Below are 21,661 nucleotides of genomic sequence, written 5' to 3'. Positions count from 1 at the left end.
TCAGCCGTGCGATGCTCGGAAAGATGCGTCCTCTCTCTCCTCCCTCTGATTGGTTTTTCTGCTTATTCACCGGCAGCGGGACGCCATCTCTGCCTGCAGCCGTGAAGCAAGGCACCTTCCTCTCTCCCTGTCATCCTGCTGCACACTGAGCGTTTACAGTAATACATCCATGCACTCAGCGCCCTCTGGAGGTAAGAGTATAAATACATTCTTTCTGTTTTATGGGGGCGAACGAAACAAAGAGTTTTAATAGTTTCATTCCTGGTGTGAGATCTGCCGGTACCTCAACACTAAAAACTAGAAAGCATTCGCATACATCTGCACGTCTTTTACAGCCTTAGAGCTTTCACGGGCTCTTGAAGTGCGCTCATCCAAGTAACACTGACACTACGTGCTGTGATAATATTACATACATAAGTAATACAAATAAACAATCAATCTCTGTTTGAAATATTAGTATAAGTCCTGTTTACAAAGTAGCTTTGATGCCTTCCATGTCACAACGTTTAACTGTGTCTTTTACACGATGAAAAGTCTGAGTTAAAGTCTGAAAACGAAAACGAGCTGACAGGTAGCTCATGAAGAATAGTGGTGGGTAGATCAACCCAGGTATTGATAATAACGATAGATATTTATAGAACATTTCAACTATAGAAGCGCCATTAAATAATTATACATCTAATAAATAATGACACACTGCTCTCCCCCACATAAGCCTCCTTTATGGGTGAAAGGTATTGGTATGGACATTACTGTCCGTTTTTACTTGATAACAGATCGATATCAACATTTCTCTCAGCACTGCTGAAGAAGCCTTTATTCAATATTTGTTCAATCAAAATTTAAAAAGTATCAATGTCCGTTAGAAGCGATGACACTTTTACTATGAAAGGCATCGGAAGTGTTATCGTCATGATTAGCGGAACTGGCGTAACACACCGGCAACATCGTCGTCTCTATGGTTGTTTGGCCGTGTCGCACGTTGCTAGTTAGTTGCAATGTTGTAGCTATTAGCACGGTAGCCGTTCCTTCGCTGGAAGGTAGAGCTGTACGACAGACCTACAGTTTATTCTTTCTGATTCACAGTGTGAGCAGCAGCTAACTGCTATCCAACGGAACATAACCTACAAAGCTAGCTTGTTATCTTGTTTTCCTTCTACTCCGCTAGTTTTCCTAGCTTGCTAGCTAGCCGCTAGCATCCAACCGTCTCCTCCATCAGTGCAAACCGTCTCCCGGCCGGCCGGAGGACCATGGCGATGAGACAGACTCCCCTCACCTGCTCCGGTCACACCCGGCCTGTGGTGGACCTGGCCTTCAGTGGAATTACTCCTTATGGATACTTCCTCATCAGCGCCTGCAAGGGTGAGAGGTGTTGGCAGGACTATGAACATAAAGTAGCCTGTGAGAATCTGGTGTTACTTCTGGACGTGGTCTGTTGCGGGTTGGGCTTTAAAATGAGCCCTTTATAAAACATGATGTTCTTCCATTGATTGACTTTGTGTCTTTGTATTGTTTTCTGGTGTCATTAAGTGTGTCTGTGTGCGCTCGGGGGCGCATGTGTGTGTGAGCCTGAGAGAGAGAGAGGCACATGCGGCTAGCTTAACTACTGATGGTTTACCTTCCTCCTAAAGTTTGATCTCGAATTGTACAACTTTGTTGAAAAAGTATAGAAAAGATTACATCCTGTTTATCATTATCTGATCATGTCCTAAAGTCCATGATCAGATAATGATCGTCTCTGGGCTGTCAGATGGTATTCATGTCACTGAGTTGCTACAGATCTGCAACTAAACAGCCCTGAGAAAGATGGTGTTTGAGAGCAAACAGTGTTCCTATTCCTAGATTTACTAGGTTAAGTTCATTTTTTTCCTTTTCTTTCTTTTAGGAAGAGTCATTAATAGCTTGCATGGAGGATGCTGACTCACCAACTAATCAGTATTGAAGTGAGCAGTAGTGAAGCTGTTACAACTGAAGGCAAACATTTTCTGAACAGTGAAAGTGTGCCTTCAGTGTCAAGGTTGTGCCTAACTGTTCCGGGGTTAAACCAACACATTGCAAAAGATGCAGCTTTTGCTTTTTGTTTGCACTGCACTCTTAACTTTCACTACCACTTAGCAACTAATTGGCAAGTGCTTGCAGACAAGTCTGCATGTTCCATACAAACTGTGACGTGGCAGTCTGCTAGCAAAAAGAGCAACCGCAAGGAGGTTTTCAATGCAGTACCAACTCTTTACAACCAATTTTACCTAGCAACAACCAAATGTCACCCTAGAAGTCAGTGACCCCTGCTTGTCGCACGGTCAGCAGGACCTAGCAGACACCTGTGGATTATCCTTACTGCCCCCTGCCGTTACACTGTGATGCTCACATCCTCTCTGCTTCTCTCCATCAGATGGCAAGCCCATGTTGCGCCAGGGAGACACAGGGGACTGGATAGGAACGTTTCTGGGTCACAAGGGCGCTGTCTGGGGAGCCACTCTAAACACAGACGCCACCAAAGCAGCGACTGCTGCTGCCGACTTCACAGCGTGAGTTCACACACTCAGACTAAACTAGCCTGAAAGAGGCAGTTATCCTCAGTGCTCCTCTCTGTGGATAATCTGTCATGCATCCATTGGCAGTGTTGTATTGTTGTATGTACTCTGAAACCTCAGTTCATGTGTGATCTGGTCTCATTTCATTTCAGGATAACCTTAAACGGCTGTTTTGCTTCATGCTATGGTATTGAAAATCGATCACTTAGATGTGAGTGCTAGTACAAGCTTCAGGGACCTTTCTAGCTTGGCTATAGCAGTGACGTAGCCCACATGCCTTTGTGATAGACATGGTCACCATGGTGACCCTTGCTTTCCCAGCATCCTTCTAAGAAAAAGCTTTACACTGAATAAAGTAAAGCCATTTTTATTAGTGTGATCATGAGCTGAACTCTGTGGACAATAGAATATCTTGCTGCGCCTATTATTTCATTCTTATCTATCCCTTTGTTCCAGCAAAGCAAGGACAATTCAGTGACACAACAGCTAAATCTTTAGTCCCGCTAAATGTTCTTATTTTCGAAGAGTCTGTTATAAGCCAATATATTGATGTACCCGTCATTCTCACTGATTTGTAAGACGAGGCTCTGACTTGTTCTATCACATGTATGTCACAGAGGAAACAGTTTTGCACACTGAGCTTTGAATGAGTTTTCTGCATATATGTGTCTTCTGACTTTGTCTCTTGTATAAAGCAGCCTCTGCATTCACACACACACACACACACACACACACACACACCCACCCAGTGTGAGGTCACTGTTAACAGCTCCCTTGTGGACTTTTGCAGAAAGGTGTGGGATGCAGTGAGTGGAGATGAGGTCCTGTCTCTGGCACACAAACACATTGTGAAAACTGTCAGCTTTACTCAGGTCAGTGCACTTCATCATGTGTTTCTGTATGTGTTTCTCTACTTGTGGGTTTAAATTGATGCACACCTTTCACCAAGAACAGAATATAGTTGATAAGGTAACATTTTAGTCCAGTCAGTGCTGTGAAACAAGTTCTTTGTCAATGTTGATCACTAACCAGAAGTTAACAGGCCCTGGCCTGCTCAAGTTCAAATCACCATTTAGTAAAAGATTTAAGATTTAAGCTCAAATGTTTAAGTAAACATTTGAGCCTGCATGCCCGTAGTGATTCTAGGGCCAAAGCTTTAGCAGTGTTCAGCTCCAGTTACAATGTCAGGCACGCGGTGCCTCGTAATAAATATTAGTTAAATATGCTGTTTGCAAAGATTCACCGGATGCATGTTACAGTATTGCCTTCAAAAGCAAACAGATTATCTGGATAACCTATTGTAGTGCGTGAGGTGTTTTCTCACCTATAGTTGGTTTCCTCTGGTCTGAATTGTTTGATGAGTTTGCAAACTTGTAGCTTTTCGAGCCAAAATGCAACACTACAAACCGCGTGAGAATGTTCAGTCTGCTCATTGGCTAGATGTGTCTGGGATGGAAGAAAGTGCTGTGTTGTGTATTATTGGAAAACTTGGAGAATTTACATTCATTTCACAGGTAGCTTCTAGCCCGTACAGACCTTTGCACATCTGTAGTACCTTGTTCCATCCCAGAATACAAAGCATTCTGTTCATCAGTCTGAAAAAACGTTTCTCCCACTGAAAATGTTTGTGGGATTTTCTTACCTGGATGATTGAGCAATCATCAGGAGATGGCTACATAACCTTTTTTTTAGCTCAAGCTTGTAATGTAGAGGTTTGGGTAGTTGGTTCTGATCGGGGTTGAATCACGTTGATTTAAATGAACTAAGCGCACAGCTGTGAAAACACCTTAAGAATCACTTAGAAGTTCTCCCACTCCTGGTGAACTCTGGAATAGTGTACACAGATGGACACATTTGGGGCACCATGAATTTTGAATAAAGCACCACACTTAAAGAACTCAGAGCAAGTGTTTACCCACAAAAACTTCACTTTCAAAGTGAAAAAATAAATATTATACAAATACACACACACACACACACACAAACAAGGTAGAGAACCCACAGAAAATGAGAGGGATTCAATGATGACGTTTGGATACTGGTTGACAAAGTGAGAGATATGGAGGGCACATGAAGTGGCAAGCTCCTGTGTCTGAGTCTCGGTGGGATCTCAGCAGTTTCACAATCACAGCAGCAGCTCCAAAGACTGCGAGAGGAGGAGGAGGAGAAAAGTGCCTCTGCAGACCACGCCCTGGCCTTTACAGCCATAACTGCACTATAGCGCTCACAGCTCTGTGGAACAATGAAATGTGTCACTGTCTGTGCTTTTCATGCTTTGTTTTTTGAGCTTGTTTTTTGCGTTTTGCCTCGTCCTCATTGAACTCTGCTATAGCTTCCTGCTCTATTCCGGCTCACTTATCAACCAATCAACATTCGGTAGCATGTCTCACATGGGTGACAAGTAGGGATGGGTACCGGTGTGGCACCGGTTCTGACATAAACGGTAGTAACCAGACCGAAAAGCAACGTACATTTCGGTGCTTTATTTCGGTGCTTTTTTTTTCCTGAGCTGTGATACACTTTAGATTCTAGCCAATCATTTTACGTTTCCGAGGATAGTAGGCGGGGCCAGGTACGTACGTACGTTCTGTTAAAGCAGAGCTACAGATTAAAAATGTCCAAGGCGAAGCGGTTAAAAGTCTGGCTGTACTTCATAGCAAAATATGCAAACTCAGCAGCCTGCAACAAGTGCTTTAAGCTGATACTGTGATACTGTCAAAGGAGGTAACACCTCAAATCCGATGAAACACCTGGCGACGCATAGCGTTTTTTTTTTAAAAGCCCAGAAATGCGCCGTATTTGATAGCTTGCTGCGAGACCTCACACCGAGCACATCTACTGCGGGTGGGTTGCCTGTTATGCAACATCCCCCAAAAACACGAAGAGGAGAGTCCTGGCCCCTAGCCCTGCCAGTGTAGCAGAAATGATGACGGATGATGATGCAGCAGCAGCCGTTCTTCTCTGCGTGAGTAGGCTAACCACGTTATTACATTAATGCATGTAAGGTGAACTAGCAAACATCATCATAGCTACATGCTGCTGTCTTCTTGTTTAATGGCAGATGCTCCCTTCACCCTGGCTAAAAAGGCTAAAATGACCAAAGAAAAAGTGGAAAACAGTTAAACATGAGAGGTTTAGGACAAAGTTTGTGTTTTTTCCATTGTTTAAGCACTGCTTCCAGCCAAGAGTGATACCATATATGCCCCATAGCTGCAGAAAAGGCACACATTGTTATATTTTTACAAAAAACAGCTGAACATGAGAGGTTTTTGGACCAATTTTGTGTTCTCCATTCTTTAAGCACTGGTTTGAGCACCGGCACTGTTTCAAAAGTACCGATTTGGCACCGGTATCGGATAAAACCTAAACGATACCCATCCCTAGTGACAAGCCCCCACGCCCTCACTCCTCTTACAACTGAAAACTGTTTGCAAAATGACACATGTGCAGGATTATAAATCCAGCTTTACTCTCTGTGCTTGTTGGGTGGGAGTGAAGAGCCTCCCATGAATACGTGCTTCTTTTTGACAGGACAGCAACTGCCTGCTAACTGGAGGTAACGACAAACTGCTGCGTATCTATGACCTGAGCAGCCCTGAAGCAGGTAAGTGGACATGCTCATGCACACACGTGTATGTGTGGACCATATGACCAGTACATGCTCCCACATATCCATATGTACTGTCGCTAGACCATTACTAGCCACTTGCTGCATGTACTGCAGAGCTGTGTGGGTGGTTATACAGCAGCCGGCAGCATTGGTTTGTGCTGGAACACACAGTAAGACTTGGTAAAATCACAAAATGATCTGCATGATCACTCTTTTGAGATGAAGCTGACAAATTCATCAAGTGTAAATAATTATATACAATGTAACAGTTTATTGTGAAAACTTCCACAGCAGCAGGTGTTACTATGGTAACTCATGAAGAAGGTGCCGTCTGTGCTGGTGGAGGAAGTTGCCTTTATCGATCACTTGTTTACAGTGAGCAGATGGTTACTGTCAGCACAGCTTGGAGCAGTTCACAGCTCACTGTAACCTCACAGAAAGATCCTGGACACGTCAAAACCTAGATATGCCCCAAAGAAGAAAATGCAGTTATGAAATTTTATGCCCTGAAGGTCAAAGGTTGAGCTATAGCAAGTGTAGAGGTAGCCTGCAATGTGATGTTTACTGAGGCACTAAACCAGGAGGAAGTGATTCTGGGTGTGGTATAATGTGTCTGGCTGTTGCTTCTGTGTCCCTGTCAGCTCCACAGGAAATTTCGGGCCACACGTCGGCCATAAAAAAGGCTCTATGGTGCAACAACGATCAGCAGATCCTCTCTGCTGCTGACGACAAAACCATCCGGTCAGTGCACTGTGACACACGCCCTCACCCGTCTTACCTCTCACTTCTGACAGTAGACATAGCAACCACTCTGTTCATGTGTGTAGGCTGTGGGACAGGAGCTCCATGGAGGAGGTGAAAACACTGACCTTTGACACGTCCGTGAGCAGCATGGAGTACGTAGCTGATGGACAGATTCTTGTGATCACGTATGGAAAGACCATCGCTTTCTACAACGCTCTGAGGTCAGCCTGCAGCCACACCCGTTCATTGTCAATGAGTGACGTGTATAAAACAGAGGGCATCCACCACCTCTATTAATGCTGATTTATTACTGACTTTGTTATTGATTAAGTATTCATCATTTATAATTTAAATTTGTTTCTATTTTTATTAATATTATCAAGCTTGGAATTGATCAAGACTGTGGAGGCCCCAGCTCCTATCAACTCAGCCTCCTTGCATCCAGAAAAGGACTTCTTTGTTGCCGGTGGTGATGACTTCAAGCTCTACAAGTTTGACTACAGCACTAAGGAAGAGCTGGGTGAGCAGCAGAGTGCTCCATTGTATCATGAAGAGGAGCAGTCTGACTCCTTTAATGAAATTAGAAACAGAACCTGTCAATACAGAATAAATGCAAGTCATAAACTCATATTTTATTCACAACAGAACCTAGGAAACATATTGAATAATCGCACTGAGCAAACCGTTCATTTTGAATTTGATGGCAGCCACACAACTGTGGAAGAGAGGACAGGGCTGTGTTTCCCCCTGTGCACCATCCTCGCTTCTTTTAACTGCTGAGGGGAGCAGCTGCTGACTTTTCTCACTTTTCCGCTGAGCCCTGAATGTCTCAGCTATCCAATACTTATGTCTGGCCTTGTCCCTTGCACGCAGAGATGTCACCAGATTGTCGTAGTCTGTACACGAGTTTTTACTGAATGTGAACCTCTGGCTCTCTAACAGAAATGATCTTTTCATTCCCACTCGTGTTCCTGACCAGGACATTCCACGAGCTGATTCTTTTTTTTTTTTGTTTGTTTTTTTTCTTCCCCCAGTCTTTTGCTGCCAATGTGTTGCTGAGATCAAATTCAAAATGAGCGTAATGAAAAACATGTGTTGCCAGCGTGCTAGAGCAGGAGACTAATTTAAAAACATCTGGGTTCACGAGGTTCTGTTTTCATTTCAGTTTCTCACATCCCAACGTTTCTGTTCTGCTGTCACTAGAGAGAGAGGGGGTTGTTTTTTGTTTTTTTTATTTGTTTTTTTTTTAAACTCGCTGTTTGACCAGCTCAGCTCAGTTCATGACAGGATCTACTTACTTATCTGTAAATGTAAAAAAAAGGTTAAACCCTGATTCTTTGGTCAGTTACTCCTTTATGTTTTCATAGACCAATCGGAAACTGATGGTGCTGCTGCTCATGTGTCTGCAGAATCCTACAAGGGGCACTTTGGTCCGGTGCATTGTGTTCGCTTCAGTCCTGACGGGGAGCTGTATGCAAGCGGCTCGGAGGACGGCACTCTCCGACTGTGGCAGACAGCGGTGGGAAAAACCTACGGCCTGTGGAAGTGTGTCCTTCCTGGTAAGTCTGAACTCTGAACTGATGACACGTGTTCATGCTTTCATCTGGATTCAGTTACACTGTTGCACTGTTACTGTAATGACAGCAATGCTGAACGAATGAATGAAAAAGTTTTTATAAAGATTAGAGCAATACAAAGCAGTCTTTGGCAACACTGTTTCAGTTGTGTGGTGTTGTGCACTGTATATGCACAAGAGACAAAGGTTGTGAGGCGGTGCTGCTGCTGACCAGTCATCTGTTCTGACCTCAGAGCTCTGTGAACTATCCATATGATGTTATACCACAGCGTAGCACATTTTTCAAACCATGTCATGACCACATGGAAAATACTCGAGTTTAAACTGTGGCAGCATGTAAAATGTTTGTGTATGTGTATATTTACAGAACATAGTATGATTATACGTATGTGTGTGTGTGTGTGTGTGTGTGTGTGTGTGTACACACACATACGATGATATTACACTGTCATGTATCACATTGTTCTTCACTTCCTTCTCAGAGGACCTGGGGAGTGAGAACCCTGAGCAGCTGTACACCTCCACCCCTGAGATCAAAGCCTGAGGAGAGGGCGTCGCCTTCTGGAGCCTCAACGAGATCCACGAAAGGAGCCAAGTCCAGAGCATTTTCATCCATCAGAACTGATGTGGACACTAAGACTGGCCTGTCTGTCACAGCATCAGTCCACTCACCTGCACACCGACAGTCCATGGGCTGCAGAGTGAAGCAGTAGAGCTGTGAGTGTGAGCTCGTTGCTGCCTGCTTTCTCTCTGATCAGCCCACTTCTGTCTGTCCTCTAACTTCTATTAATGTAGAGCCGCCAACCCCAAACTGCACGACGTCATCATCATCATCGGTTTTGGTTTCAGTGTTGAGGTGTTTGATGAGCTGGACCAAGGCTTGTTTTCTGTTCATGGTTACAGGAATAAATGAGTTAGTGCTCAAGTTCTGAGGCTTTCATTTCTTAAAGAAGCATTGCTTTGAGTATTTTACAGTGTTCTGCTTGAGTATCTAAAGTTGTTCTAAAGTGTCCAAATCAAAGCTAATATTGTTTTGTGACAAAGGAGAGGAGATTATTTCTTGTTTGGTTTCTGTCTTCATTTGTGCACAGTGATGAAATAAACTGAGCATTACACTTTTATTTGAAAGTAATGCACAAAGAAAAAGGGACTTTGAGCTTTTATTTCTTGACCGTCGCGCCTGCCAAATGTGCAGGCTTACTGTAAATACACACTCCAGATGCTGAAAAGAACATAACCATAACGTTTGCTGGTGAGGAAGGTCTGGGAGTTTCTCTGCTAACTACACTTTTTGTATTGAGTAAACAATAGTTCATCAGTTTCAGAGAATTAAATCTATAAAATAATGTAGCACTGGCTGACTTCTGCAACAGAGCTGATCATCAGGTGTGAACTAGAAAGCACAAATATCCATAACTGTGACATCTGAGCAAATTTTCAGTGACAGAACCCAAAAGGATCTTCGTGTCTAACATGATCACATTACATCTAATGGTGTTCCTGTATCCAGTTCCTCAGTGAGCAGTCTGTGAATGAAGAGCTGGATTTCACTGGGCATGTGACTGAGCCTCTGGCTCTGATCAGTCCCAGCTTGTAGCGGAAGGAGGTGGGCTTTACCAACTGCCACTTCCGGTCAGGACCGTGCAGCATTCCTCATTTCTTCCCACTTTAATTCCTTCCTTCTCCCGAGAGGAGGAGGGAGCGAGAGGATAGACAGCAGCTCATATCCACGTGCTTCTTTGAAGCACACACTACTCTGCCAGTTCGGTCCAGTGGGCGGCGCTGGTTGCCCGATCCGCCATCAGCGGCTCCGCTGTTTTCTGCTAGCTGTTACTTGCTGACCCGTTGCCCGGTCGTCTTCTCGCCGACATGCCGGAGTACCTGGGCGACCCCTCTGTGCTCACCAAGGAGAAGCTAAAGAGCGAGCTGCTGGCCAACAACGTGGAGCTCCCGAGCGGCAACCCCACGAAGGACGTGTACGTGCAGCTGTATCTTACGAAGCTGGCCGGCCAAAGCACACGCCCCGCGGCTGCAGCTGCGGACTCGTTCTCCAGCGACGAGGAGCTGCCTCCGCCCGCGCTGCCTGACACCAGCCGCTCCTCCGGTAGAGTAAGTGCTCTCCCACTCCCGTCTCATTTGCACACTTCCACACCCACCAGGATTACTCAGCCACCAAAATCCACGTTCTGAACTCGTCGTCTGTTAACTACTGTAAATGTTCGCAGCATAGTTTCGGATGTTCAGAACACATCCATCGGACACGGCTCACATTGAAACGTGCGCTCTCTCCTCACAGACATAACTGGAAACGTCATTCCGATTGAAAGTATAAGGCAGTCTCGTGAATGAATCGCAGAGCAAATCCAGATCACTTCCCACAAACCAGTCTCACAGGTCTCACCTCCCCACAGAGTTTCCTTCTTTGCTTCAGTTCCAGCCCCATCCTTACTAATCCCGCAGCAGCTGGGGACTCTCCATCGGGACGCAGAAGAAAGTTTTAGCGCACATACAGAAAAGATGTAGACAGAGACACAGACACAGATCTGTGAATGAAGGTTTCTGCCGACTACATTGAACTGGAACGAGAGCCTTTTGATAGTTTTCAGCTCTGCATCAGCGCGCTCATGTGCACAGCGGTTACTCGTTTTTGTAGGTGGGATAAAGAGTTTGAGGTTAGAGGAGCTGGCAGACATGCACTCAGTCAGGAAGAGATTTGTTCTGATGCTGAGGAGGAAATGGGACAAACTGGCAGGTGTTCGAACTGATGTCTGTTCAGGTCTGACAGAGCAAAGTGTCTGAAAACAGGAGTGACACTACTATTTAGCATTTTATTATAGACCAGGAGGCGGTGTTGAAGTCTGCAGGGTATCCTTCCTGAAGCAGCCCTCCCGCTTTGTCCCTTGGGGAGGCTGGCACTCCAGCCTGTTTTTTAGCGGGTTTCTCATGAAATAGCTGAATTTGGCTGTGACGCAGATTGATGATCAGTTCAGGTTGTAACAGAAACAGTGCATCTTACACGTTTCCACTTTTAAAGTGAGTGGGATGTGTGCCCACTTTAAAACTACAGGCAGTACTAGATGATACTAGTATGTAGTTTTTATAAAAAGTACACATTTCCATGTTGTCCAAAGGCCTGATGTTTCAATAAGAGTATAATGATTGCAGAGGTGATGTGTGAGAGTGAATGAATAGTGGCATTGTAAAGCGCTTTGGGTGCCTTGAAAAGCGCTATATAAATCCAATCCATTATTATAACTGAGCCACCATGTGCTGTGGCTCTTGCAGTGAGTGTTTAGTGCGGTTTCATGGTTTAGGTGGTGGAGCAGACAGATGTTTTCCTGCAGCTGCTTACATTATCATTGTGAACATTGAGGAAATGCTTTTGCTAGGAAGAACTCCGACTCAGCATAGTTGGTGTCTTGGCACTAGAGTGTTGATGCCGTTTATCTTGTGAAAGCTGCTGCTCACATACCTGAGGGATTACAGGCTGCAAAGGGAGGTGCCCAAAAATGAATTCCTGACATTTTTCAGTGACTGACATGAAAGAGGATACTCGCTGTGACTCTTCGAGTCTGCAAAGCTTCATGTTTTCAGATTAGATGTTGGTCTGAATGAGATTTGGATGGATTGTTGTAAAGTGTGAGGAATGTGTGAGCGTCTGTCCAGGACTCTATGAAGAGTCTGAGAGTCCACAGTGAGTTTGTTCCACAGAGCTGTGAGCTCTTTAGTTCAGTTATGGCTGTAAAGGCCAGGGTGTGGTCTGCAGAGGCACTTCTCCTCCTCCTCCTCCTCCTCCTCCTCCTCCTTCCACTCTTGCAGTCTTTGGAGCTGCTGCTGTGATTGTGAAACAGCTGGGTTCACATCCAGCTGTTTCACAATTGTCATTGTTTCTAATACAGAGTTTCACTTCAGCTCTTTGTATGTTAGAGCTTTGCTCTCCCTCTGCAGACAGACGGCAGTTCGTGGAGTACAGTGGACAGCGAATGTGGTCGCTCTGCTTGACCGTAAATTCTACTTCAATAACCAGGAGTCACATTTTTATAGCTGTGCATTCAACACACACATGTACGCTCCTTTGGAGCCATGTAGCGCCTAGCTAAGAAGAAAGCTGAGGGTTCCTGTCCACCAACAAGCTATCGACAGCTGTCCTGTTGAGTCTTCAGAAGTATGATGTCGCTGCTGCATTCAGCAACATATTTACTGTACGTTTATTTGATTTGCTCCAAGGCAGAGCTGCCTTTAGTTTTGTTAATTAGGAGACACAGCATCATGCCACTATGCTGGCCTCACAAGTAATTTCCTGTCAGCCGCTAAGTAAAACTTCAGACTATGATGAAGCGCCTCCAGCATCTTCAGACGGTCCCATTCTCCTCCCTAAATATTTCCCCTGGCAGCTTCCTTTCAGGAAATTAAAGAACGTGTTTGTGTACATGAGTAAGTTTTCACATCTGCTCAACGGTGGTTTAGGAATGAAGTATTCATAAAATAACGAATCTTCCTGCATACTACTCCTGGATTTTTGAAAAAGGCTTTGCTTATGTGCAGTGACAGCAGTGTTATCCAGAACGTTACAGGTGGTAACCACCTTTCTGCTCTGGAAAATTTCTGCAGTTTGACTTCTGTCGTTCACATGAGTTCCCATGTTATGAGCAGAGTCCTTCTGCTACACTTTTCCGGGTGACAGAGGGGGGGAGAGGGCTTTTCACCCATCTGAGACGCACTCCTGTGCACTCTTCCAAGATCCTGACTACACATCACCTGAACCAGATGACATAATTGTCTCAAAATGTTGGGCCAGAATAGAGAAGGAGCGATAGTGGGGTTCAGCACGAGGGAGAGAACTGCAAAAAAAAGAAAGAAATCCAGCACTAAAAGCACAGGCAGTGACTGCAGCGATATGTTTCCTTGTTTCTAACACAGAGTTTCACTTCAGCACTGTCAGGTTTAGAACTTCACTTACCAACAACACAAGCAGAGTGGCCCACAGACTGTACACTGCCTCCATCTGACCACAGAGCTGTCTGCAGGCAGAGAGGAGGTGCTACCTTTGACCATAAAATCAGCTTCGGGGAGAGAAAGAAGCATATATAACAATAGATGTACAAAGATATTTTAAGTGACCAACAACAGATTGGTTGGATTAGGGATCATGTTGGTACAGTAACACAGAGTCATAAAGGTACCTACAAAACGGGTAACTTCTTTATTGTATGTATAACCCCTTTGTAAATCCTGTTCACTGAAGTCTGTTAACCAATACGAATACATAAAAACACATGGAAACATCGGAATTGTCAATGGTTAGTGTTAATGTTTATGGTAACAATTTAATATTTGAGTGTTGTTGAATCAGCAGCTTTACTGACCTCTGACAGTCCTAAAGTTTAACATGATGCACGCTAACTACTCCAGCTGTAGGTGTGTGTGTCTGTGTGAGGCTGGCACTGCAACTGAGTATATAATTCAGTATTCATTTTTAATGTTGCTTAACGTCTAAGTATTTTTTAATTTATTTTTTTTTTTTTTTTTTTTGATGGCTTGGTGAACTTAGCAGTGTGTGTGCTGGTTCTTTGAAAATGAAACTGTGTTAGGTGACTCTTGTCAGTCATTACTTTGTGATTATTTGCCTTCAGGCTAAAAAAAATCTATCGCTGGCTCCGTTCTGGCTCTGATCATTTGTTTTGTGTGCTGCCCTGCTGTTTTCCACAGAAAGCCACCAGGAAAACAGACAAGGTTCGACCGACTGAGCTTGATGTGACTGCGCTGAGTGACAAGAGCCTGAGGGATGAACTGCTCGAGCGTGGACTAGACGTGGGGCCAATTGTGGGTGAGTGTAATCCTGCTCACCATTGCAGACACCGTAGTGGGCACAGAGACTGCACTCACTGCGCATTTGTAAAATGACAGATGCAGACAGTCCCAGGGGAAAATTGGTTGCAAAGAGGGTGTTGCACCAAAAACGTTGTTGCTTTGGTCGTCAGCAAGGTTGCTGAGATTGCTTATAGTTTGCTTGACTGTCTGCAAACAGCATTTATTCTATGAGCTGTAGTGAAACTTGAAAAAATTAGGAAGGGGACAGATACTTCTCCCATTACTGGATTAACCAGGTTGGTTTCACTGCTACAACATCACCCTTGTCTTGTCCTCCCAGCCTCCACCCGGAAGCTGTATGAGAAGAAGCTACAAAAGTTGCTGGATGAAGGGCCTCCACAGCCTCCGCCACCACAGCTGATGCTCGTAGGCTCAGAGTCTGACCTCTACAGTGACAGGGAGGACGGTAGGAAGGACCCACGGTGCAGCTCATTCAGCGCTGCTGCATTTTAATGAGTGCTTGGATTTGAAATGTTCCCTCATCACCTATATGAGAAATGTGATATCGTGTTGATGAAGGGGATGTTGTGTGTAGAACAGATGTCAAACGTATGTCCTGATACAGTTGTATCCGGCCTGCAAGATAATTTCATATGTCATTTATTGATGGCCTGTTAGTACGTGGGGGCTGAATCTTCAGCCCTGCTGAAAAATCATGGAGGCAGAGGTGGGGGCTTTATTTTGAGGGGCACAATCATATCACAATCAAATACAGACTGGGATCGTACCATTACGTGAAAGGAGGAGGGGGGCAGACGTTCCAAGACAGCAGGTGCAATTTAGTTTTATTTATATAGCACCAAATCACAACAACAGTTACCTCAAGGGGGCTTTATATTGTGTAACACATGATCTGCTGAGGCATGTATTCAGACATCTTTCTGTAGCATGGGGTCAGTGCAGCTCCAGCTCCTGACCTTTGTCTGCCACTATCTTGGAGGTTTTGAGGAAAAGGTTGCAGTGCTGGAGGTCCATCATCTCTCCTTTAAGACGGTCCTCCATCACATCAACCAGAGCCAGCTCATCACACGGGAGAAAATTCACTACTGTATTTCTACATATCCACATAGCCATATTAAAGGAGCTCCAAATTGCCTGCAAATTCCAGACTCTGGAGCTTCCCAAGACTCCAAAGATAAAGAAAAAAATTTGTTGTCAATTTGTTAATTCAATTCAGTTTTATTTCAGTTTTAACCACAACAACAGTTACCTCAAGGCTGCAGCATTGCAAGGTAAAGAGCCTTCAGTAATACAGAGAAAATGAGAGCAATCATATGACCCACTGTGAGCAAGCGCTTTGGCGAGAATGAAAAGGCCACACCGCCTTTTAACAGGAAGAACTCTCCAGCAGAACCAGGCTCAGCGAGGAGCAGCAATCTTCTGCGTCCAGTTGGGGTTAGGGGAGGAAGACAGGACAAAGAGACGCTGTATAAGAGAGCCAGAGGTTAATAACTAATGATTCATCGTAGAAAGGTGTATGAACACATAATGAAAAATGGGACTGAAGAAGAAACACTCAGTGCATCATGGGAATCCCCCAGCAGCCTAGACCTAGGGTCACCTGATCCAGCTCTATGTGATTTATAGCATATAGTTACTACCTGAACTATATGCCCTAACAATGGGCGCAGAGCCATTGCAGGGGGGAGGGGGTAAAGAATTCTTGGACACTGCTAGCATAATGGACATGTTTTTGACAATGTAACAAAATCTAACCAGTTAATGTAAAAAACAGTTAACCTGGAACGCCAGGGCTGAGCGCTCGGTACACTCTGTCAGCTGTTAGCAGAGCTAGCGACATCTCTACCACCAGTTCAAAGCAATCAGATTATCTAGGATTGACCTGTCTTGTTAACCCCGCCCCCTGACTTTGATGGGTGAGGCTGACCAATAAAATTAATTCATGAACACAGCAGCAGGGTCAGGAGTGCCAAAATGAATTAAAGAGATGCATCATTAAATAATGAATTAAATGTGTCAATAATTAATAAAAATTGGAAATGAATGAATAAATAAGGTATTAAATGTTTTAAATAGTGTTTTGTGTGACTGTCCGTTTTGCCAGAGGTGATTGCAGCTGGTGGTCCAGAGCCTGTGGAGGAACCAGAACCAGCTCCTGTGGTTGAGAGAACAGTGAGGAGCAGAGAGAAGACGGTCATGTCCACTCGCAGCCACAGCAGCCAGCACGCTGCGGTAAGACGAGTGTTCACCGCACTTACAGAGAACAGACCTGTCACTCTTTCCGCTCAATGTCCGTCACTGGCAGCAGAACAAAGGGATGTCTGGTGCTCTGTGTCAGTGCCCGGCTGCTGTGTTAGTAGAGCTGCGTGTCGCTTACTCACCGGGACCCCCTGTGATGGCTTCCACTCATCTGTGACGGCAGCAGCTTGACACGGACCGTTCATAATTCCACTGCTGGTCACTCTTTAAAGCTGCAACTCTGTTTGTGTCACACCTAGAAACGGGCTAAGCGGTGAGGGGAGTCCCAAAGAGGCTCTTAGGTGTCCGTTACTTGATAGCATCCAACGGTAATCTGCTCTTACCCATGTTTACTTTGTATGCCGTCAATGCACTGTAGCGGAAAGTGCGTTCAGAGAGGTTCTCATGTTTTTAATGGTTCTGTTCTTCTTGACTATTAGGCTTCTAGCCGAGAGCAAGGCCACGGGTATTGTGTGTGGAGTTCGGAGGGACCACATCATGCGTCCTTTAAAAGGCCTGTAATGAACCAGGCTCTGTATCTCTTGCTCTGTGCTACATATGAGAAACTGCTGAAAATTTACCTGCTAAATTCTCATAGAGCTCTTATTCATGTATGAAAAGACGTACGTGAATATGAAATGAAATTTATACTGCACCAGAAAAACTAAAGTACAAGTGTGGAAGTGACCCACAAGTCTTTGCTTCAGGAACAGGACTCCCTGCTCCTCTATCAGTGAAAGTGGAATGGTTCCAATGACCGGACTTTTTGGATTTTGGCGATCAAAGCTGTATGTGGCAGCAAGAAGCAGATCATTGTGACGTATCATGCAGATGTAGTAAGTGTAATATAGTGGGACCCCTGCAGCTGCCTTTAATCACAGTTTCCTCTGACACGGCATGGTATCTTCTTCATCCTCGAAGCTCAAGTGCACTCACTCAAGCTCAGTGTGAGACTGCTTCAGTGGATCAGCTTGCTTCTAGTCACACTCAAACCACATGATGTGGATTAATTTCTCCACAGTGCCTGTGATATCTGTCTGTTTGTGTCCTTGTTTACTGGAGCCACCTGAAGCAGTCCACTTTTAGCCCTCTCCCCACTCTGTCTGTACAGTCAAAGCTGCTTAAAGAGCAACATGGCCAGACTCATTTGAAGAAATAACAGCAGTGTGAAGTTATGTAATGTGAGTGCTGTGATCTGATACTGTGCTGCTGGTTGTAGCAACAGAACCCCCTGCTGCTCAGGCACTGCACATGCACCTGCTGAGGTGTTTTTCCATTTCATTTCTACCAGTGTTGCCATGATTTCAGTAAGTACAGTTGTGAATATTGTGGAGGTTCTCTCATTGCTCCGTAATCAGATTAAGGGAAGTTAATGAATATAGCGTGGTCTCCAATATGCAGTTCACTTAATTTACTTCCTCCTGCTGAAGTAATAAAACCACCATCTCCTTTTCTTAATTTAAAAAATTCAAGACAAACTTCAAGTCAATCTGGTTTATGCTGCTACCAGATAATCTGAATTTCAAAGGGTTCCACTGACAAATTAACGGGACTTCATTAAGAACACAGAACCCTTTACGAGAAAGACTGAGGTCCTTTACTTTCTGTCAGATGAAGGCCAGCAGCAGGCTGAGGGTGGCAGATGTTGTGAAAAATCATTTGAATATCTAAACCAAACTGACTTTCTGAGATTTATTTAAAAGAAAGTTAAAACCTTTGCAAAGGCATGAACGGGGTTTATAAAGGTCAATTAATAACAGCTCCTTTATACCCATCGTGTGGATACAATGTTGTCTGTTCAGCTGTAGGCCTGAGACTCTCCAGCAGCCTCTTTGATGAGAACTTAAACTTCTTCACAGACCTAAAGAGGTGACGTTGTCTTCTTTCTCAAGCCCTCTGAAATGAACCGGCTTGAAGTGGGAGACACGGAAAGTGTTGTGGATCGTCACATTTCTGGATAACTCAAGACAGTTGAGAGATTAAGAATTGATTTAACCACAAAAGGACGAATAAAGCAAAGCTCAGTTTATCTGGGAAGACGAGCACACTCGCTGGCCTGTTTTGGACTTGGGACCAGAGTCCCGTGGTACTCAGCCAGATGTTTGTTTTACTGAAAGGTCCCGGGTAAGGCAATGCGGGTGGTGCTCCGTATGCGACAGCAGCATCAGATAGGGTGTTGCTTTTTCCTTCGTTGGCACAAAATGAGGCGATCGATGTCCAAGGGAGGCATCGAGGGGGAGAAGTGAGTGGCAGAGGAGGACACGATGGGCTGTGCATCTACACTGTCCAACAGTGTGTTCATTTCCCAGCTTAACCTTGATTTCTCTTGTCTGTGTAGGTGGAGAAAATCGCAGCCAGTGATCAAACCCTAAAAGTAGACGAGAAAGACGTTCTGAAGGAGCTCTTTCTTAATGACCGGAGCGGTCCAGCGGGAATCACGTAAGTGCAGTCGGCTGTTCTTTTCTTACCGGAAATGAAGTTTGATGTGTTTAGTCAGCAGTAAAATAAATATTCAGAGATCTTCTAAAGTTGGCACCACAGAAAGCAGGACATGAACCCCAGAGCGAAAGTAAAAGATATTAAAATTACTACTTTAACAAGTGTGAAGGGGCCAAATACTAGTCCATGGCATTGTAAGTGGAGCAGAAGTCTCTACAGTGTCTTTTAACTTGGCATGGCCAGGGTCAGTAAGTGCTGTCATAACAAGGATTTTTTTTGACAGCAGTTACTGGATTGACCGAGACTCAGAACAGTGGAAAGTCCAGTACATTATCTGCTCTACATGACGAGCTGAGGTCTCTGTGAATATTAAATCTTAAATGTTTCTCTTGTAGTGCCACCTGTCGCCGGCCCATCCGAGGAGCAGCAGGGCGCCCTGTGACATCCAGTGACCTGTGGAGTGATGACAGCCTGTTCTCTCCAAAAGCCACCAAGACCAGCATCTCCTCCTACACTCAGAGCTACTCAGTAAACAGAGTATCCAGCCTGCCACCCAAAACCACCTCCTCCAGCCTCCCGCCTGCAGGGCAGACCCAAGCAGCACAGCGCAGCATGTCTCTGTGGATAAAGCTCTTCCTGTTGGCCATCGTGGCCACTTTCCTCTTCCTCGTTTACCAGGCCATGGAGACCACCTCCATAAACCCATTTCAGACCTCAGACATGGAGGTGGCTGCTGGTAGCACAGCATAGAGAGCACAGCTGGAGACTGAGAGGTGAAGAAGACTTAGTCTGCTTTAACTCGTTCATGTTTCATTAATGTTTAAGTGTGTTAAGTGTTCTTTACATTTTGCTGCGATCACAGATTTTGTACTATTCTACTTTTTTGCCCTCATTTCTGAATAAGCTTTTATAGAGAAGAGAAATACATTTCAATGACTCTCATTGTGAAAGCACCCAGCAGCCCTGTCTGCGGTTCATCCTTAAGCTAGGACCTCAGGTGATGACGAAGCCAGTCACTAATCAACACACACAGGAGCTTTCAAAGACACAGGAGCCTCGTCGTTTTGTTTTTAGTCGTACTTGCATGGTGTGAATGTGTGTGTGATTGTAACTTTTCAAAATATGCCTTAGTATCTCTGTTCTTAACAGTCTTTAAGAGTCTGAAGCTGCTATTCTGGTTTGTACCTTGGACCATCTTTGTTATTGAGACACGGAGGCTTCTTGTTATAGTTCAAATGCTTTTTAAAGCCTGCCCCACTATTTTCCTAATCTTCTCTTGTAATAAAATTTTATACCCAAATACATTTTCTCAAACAATGTATTACATTTTCTCTTAAGTTTAATGAAATTCTGATCAATACTGCAGAACAGGGGTGTCGAACTCGCGGCCCGGGGGGCCACTTGCGGCCCACGCCACTCCTACTTCTGGCCCGTATACTCACATGAAGAACTAGAATGCTAATGAAGTGACTTTTTTTGTTAGGCAGGATTTGTGTGCAATGTTACAATGATTTAATATGAAGGCAATATGAGCAGAGAGTACAGACATGCTGAGGCTGTGTAGTTCAGTGAGAGAGTCAAAAACTAATGTGTACACTTATGTCTGCACTTTTATTTTGTTAAATACAAACAAATGATAGCAGAAGTGCTGCCACGTGTCCGGCCAGAAAGAGAGGACCAATGTGTTTATTTGGCAGTTCAATGAAAGGCTTCAGTTATTCAGTAACTACTGACAATTATTGCACTGTCAGCAGTTACTGGAAGGTCAGGAGAAAACCAGTCTTACTCCTTAACACTTACAGTGCCTTCCACTATAACTATGCAGTCTAATGGCTGAATTATGCTTCAGTGGGAAATCTATAGTGTACCTAACATACATAACTGGAAACTCTTTTTAACCGCTGTAATGTTAAGAGCCGTTTCTGGTCATGACAGACTGTCTAATAACCCTGGCCTTGGTATCTGTTGTGCTGGTCACACAGTGGATATTTTCAGGAATTTGAACCAGAGATGACGATAACTGAACAGAGAATGGGGAAATGAATACAGACTGAATTTAAACCAGGGAGAGAACTCAAAGTTGCATAACTAAACTAACCGTCAAAATAAAGCAGGACTGAAAGAAGGACCAGGAAAAAGCTCACACCCAGAAAAGGGTGTAGAGCCTGCTTCAGGTCAGTGATGAGTTACTACCCCAGGTGGAGGAGTTCAAAGATCTATGGGTCTTGTTTGTGATTGAGTGAAGAGTGAAACGGGAGATCGACAAACTGATCATTGTAGCATCCTCCAGAGCAGGGGTCTGGAAGTCCAGTCCTTGAGGGCCGGTGTCCTGAAACTTTTCCATGTGTCCCTGTTGCAACACACCTGAATAAAATGAGTAGGTCGTACCAGGAGGAGGCTCAGTGGCACACCCAGGACATGCTGGAGATAACTCTCGGCTGGCTTGGAAAAGACTCGGTGCCCCCCAGAAATATAAACTGCCCTGAGGCAATTGGTGTTGTGAAATGCGTGAGTGATCCTGGCCGTGCAGTCATTACTATTTAGGTTGGCGTAACCTCTCTGGAGCATGTAGATTAATGTATCATCCACTTCCAGATTTGGTTGATCTGGGAACTGCCCAGGTGAGCCAGGGCCAGTCTTTCCGTGACCCATGTGGACATGGGCTGTGAATGAAGAAACTGTTCAGCT

At 44.6% G+C, this 21,661-nt stretch overlaps 2 protein-coding genes across 4 annotated transcripts; both read left to right on the top strand.

The window, feature by feature from the left end:
• The first annotated feature begins 126 nt into the window (after positions 1–126).
• Positions 127–9,389, top strand: strap (serine/threonine kinase receptor associated protein). 3 transcript variants are annotated; one of them, XM_085433029.1, is made up of 10 exons: positions 127–191; positions 1,169–1,362; positions 2,393–2,528; positions 3,325–3,406; positions 6,066–6,138; positions 6,786–6,885; positions 6,972–7,109; positions 7,272–7,408; positions 8,256–8,447; positions 8,947–9,389. In XM_085433029.1, exons 2-10 carry the CDS (start codon positions 1,251–1,253, stop codon positions 9,006–9,008), a joined length of 1,032 nt encoding a protein of 343 aa, XP_085289155.1. In that variant the 5' UTR covers positions 127–191; positions 1,169–1,250; the 3' UTR covers positions 9,009–9,389. The 3 variants fall into 3 exon arrangements, with proteins under 3 accessions (XP_085289155.1, XP_085289154.1, XP_085289157.1); XM_085433028.1 differs by lacking the exon at positions 127–191 and adding an exon at positions 872–1,040; XM_085433031.1 differs by lacking the exon at positions 127–191 and having other exon boundaries at positions 881–1,362; positions 8,298–8,447.
• Positions 9,390–10,062: 673 nt separating this feature from the next.
• Positions 10,063–20,303, top strand: tmpoa (thymopoietin a). The gene is made up of 6 exons (XM_085433027.1): positions 10,063–10,573; positions 14,174–14,291; positions 14,616–14,741; positions 16,401–16,528; positions 18,873–18,973; positions 19,369–20,303. The coding sequence occupies exons 1-6, from the start codon at positions 10,334–10,336 to the stop codon at positions 19,721–19,723; spliced, it is 1,068 nt and encodes a 355-aa protein (XP_085289153.1). The 5' UTR covers positions 10,063–10,333; the 3' UTR covers positions 19,724–20,303.
• Positions 20,304–21,661: the final 1,358 nt, after the last annotated feature.

The sequence above is a fragment of the Copadichromis virginalis genome, linkage group LG15 (genome assembly GCF_057382275.1).
Source record: "Copadichromis virginalis isolate Kocher_CV1m ecotype Utaka linkage group LG15, C_Virginalis_male_GT1.1, whole genome shotgun sequence".
Taxonomy (NCBI): domain Eukaryota; kingdom Metazoa; phylum Chordata; class Actinopteri; order Cichliformes; family Cichlidae; genus Copadichromis; species Copadichromis virginalis.
This window is presented reverse-complemented; position numbering and strand designations above follow the sequence as displayed.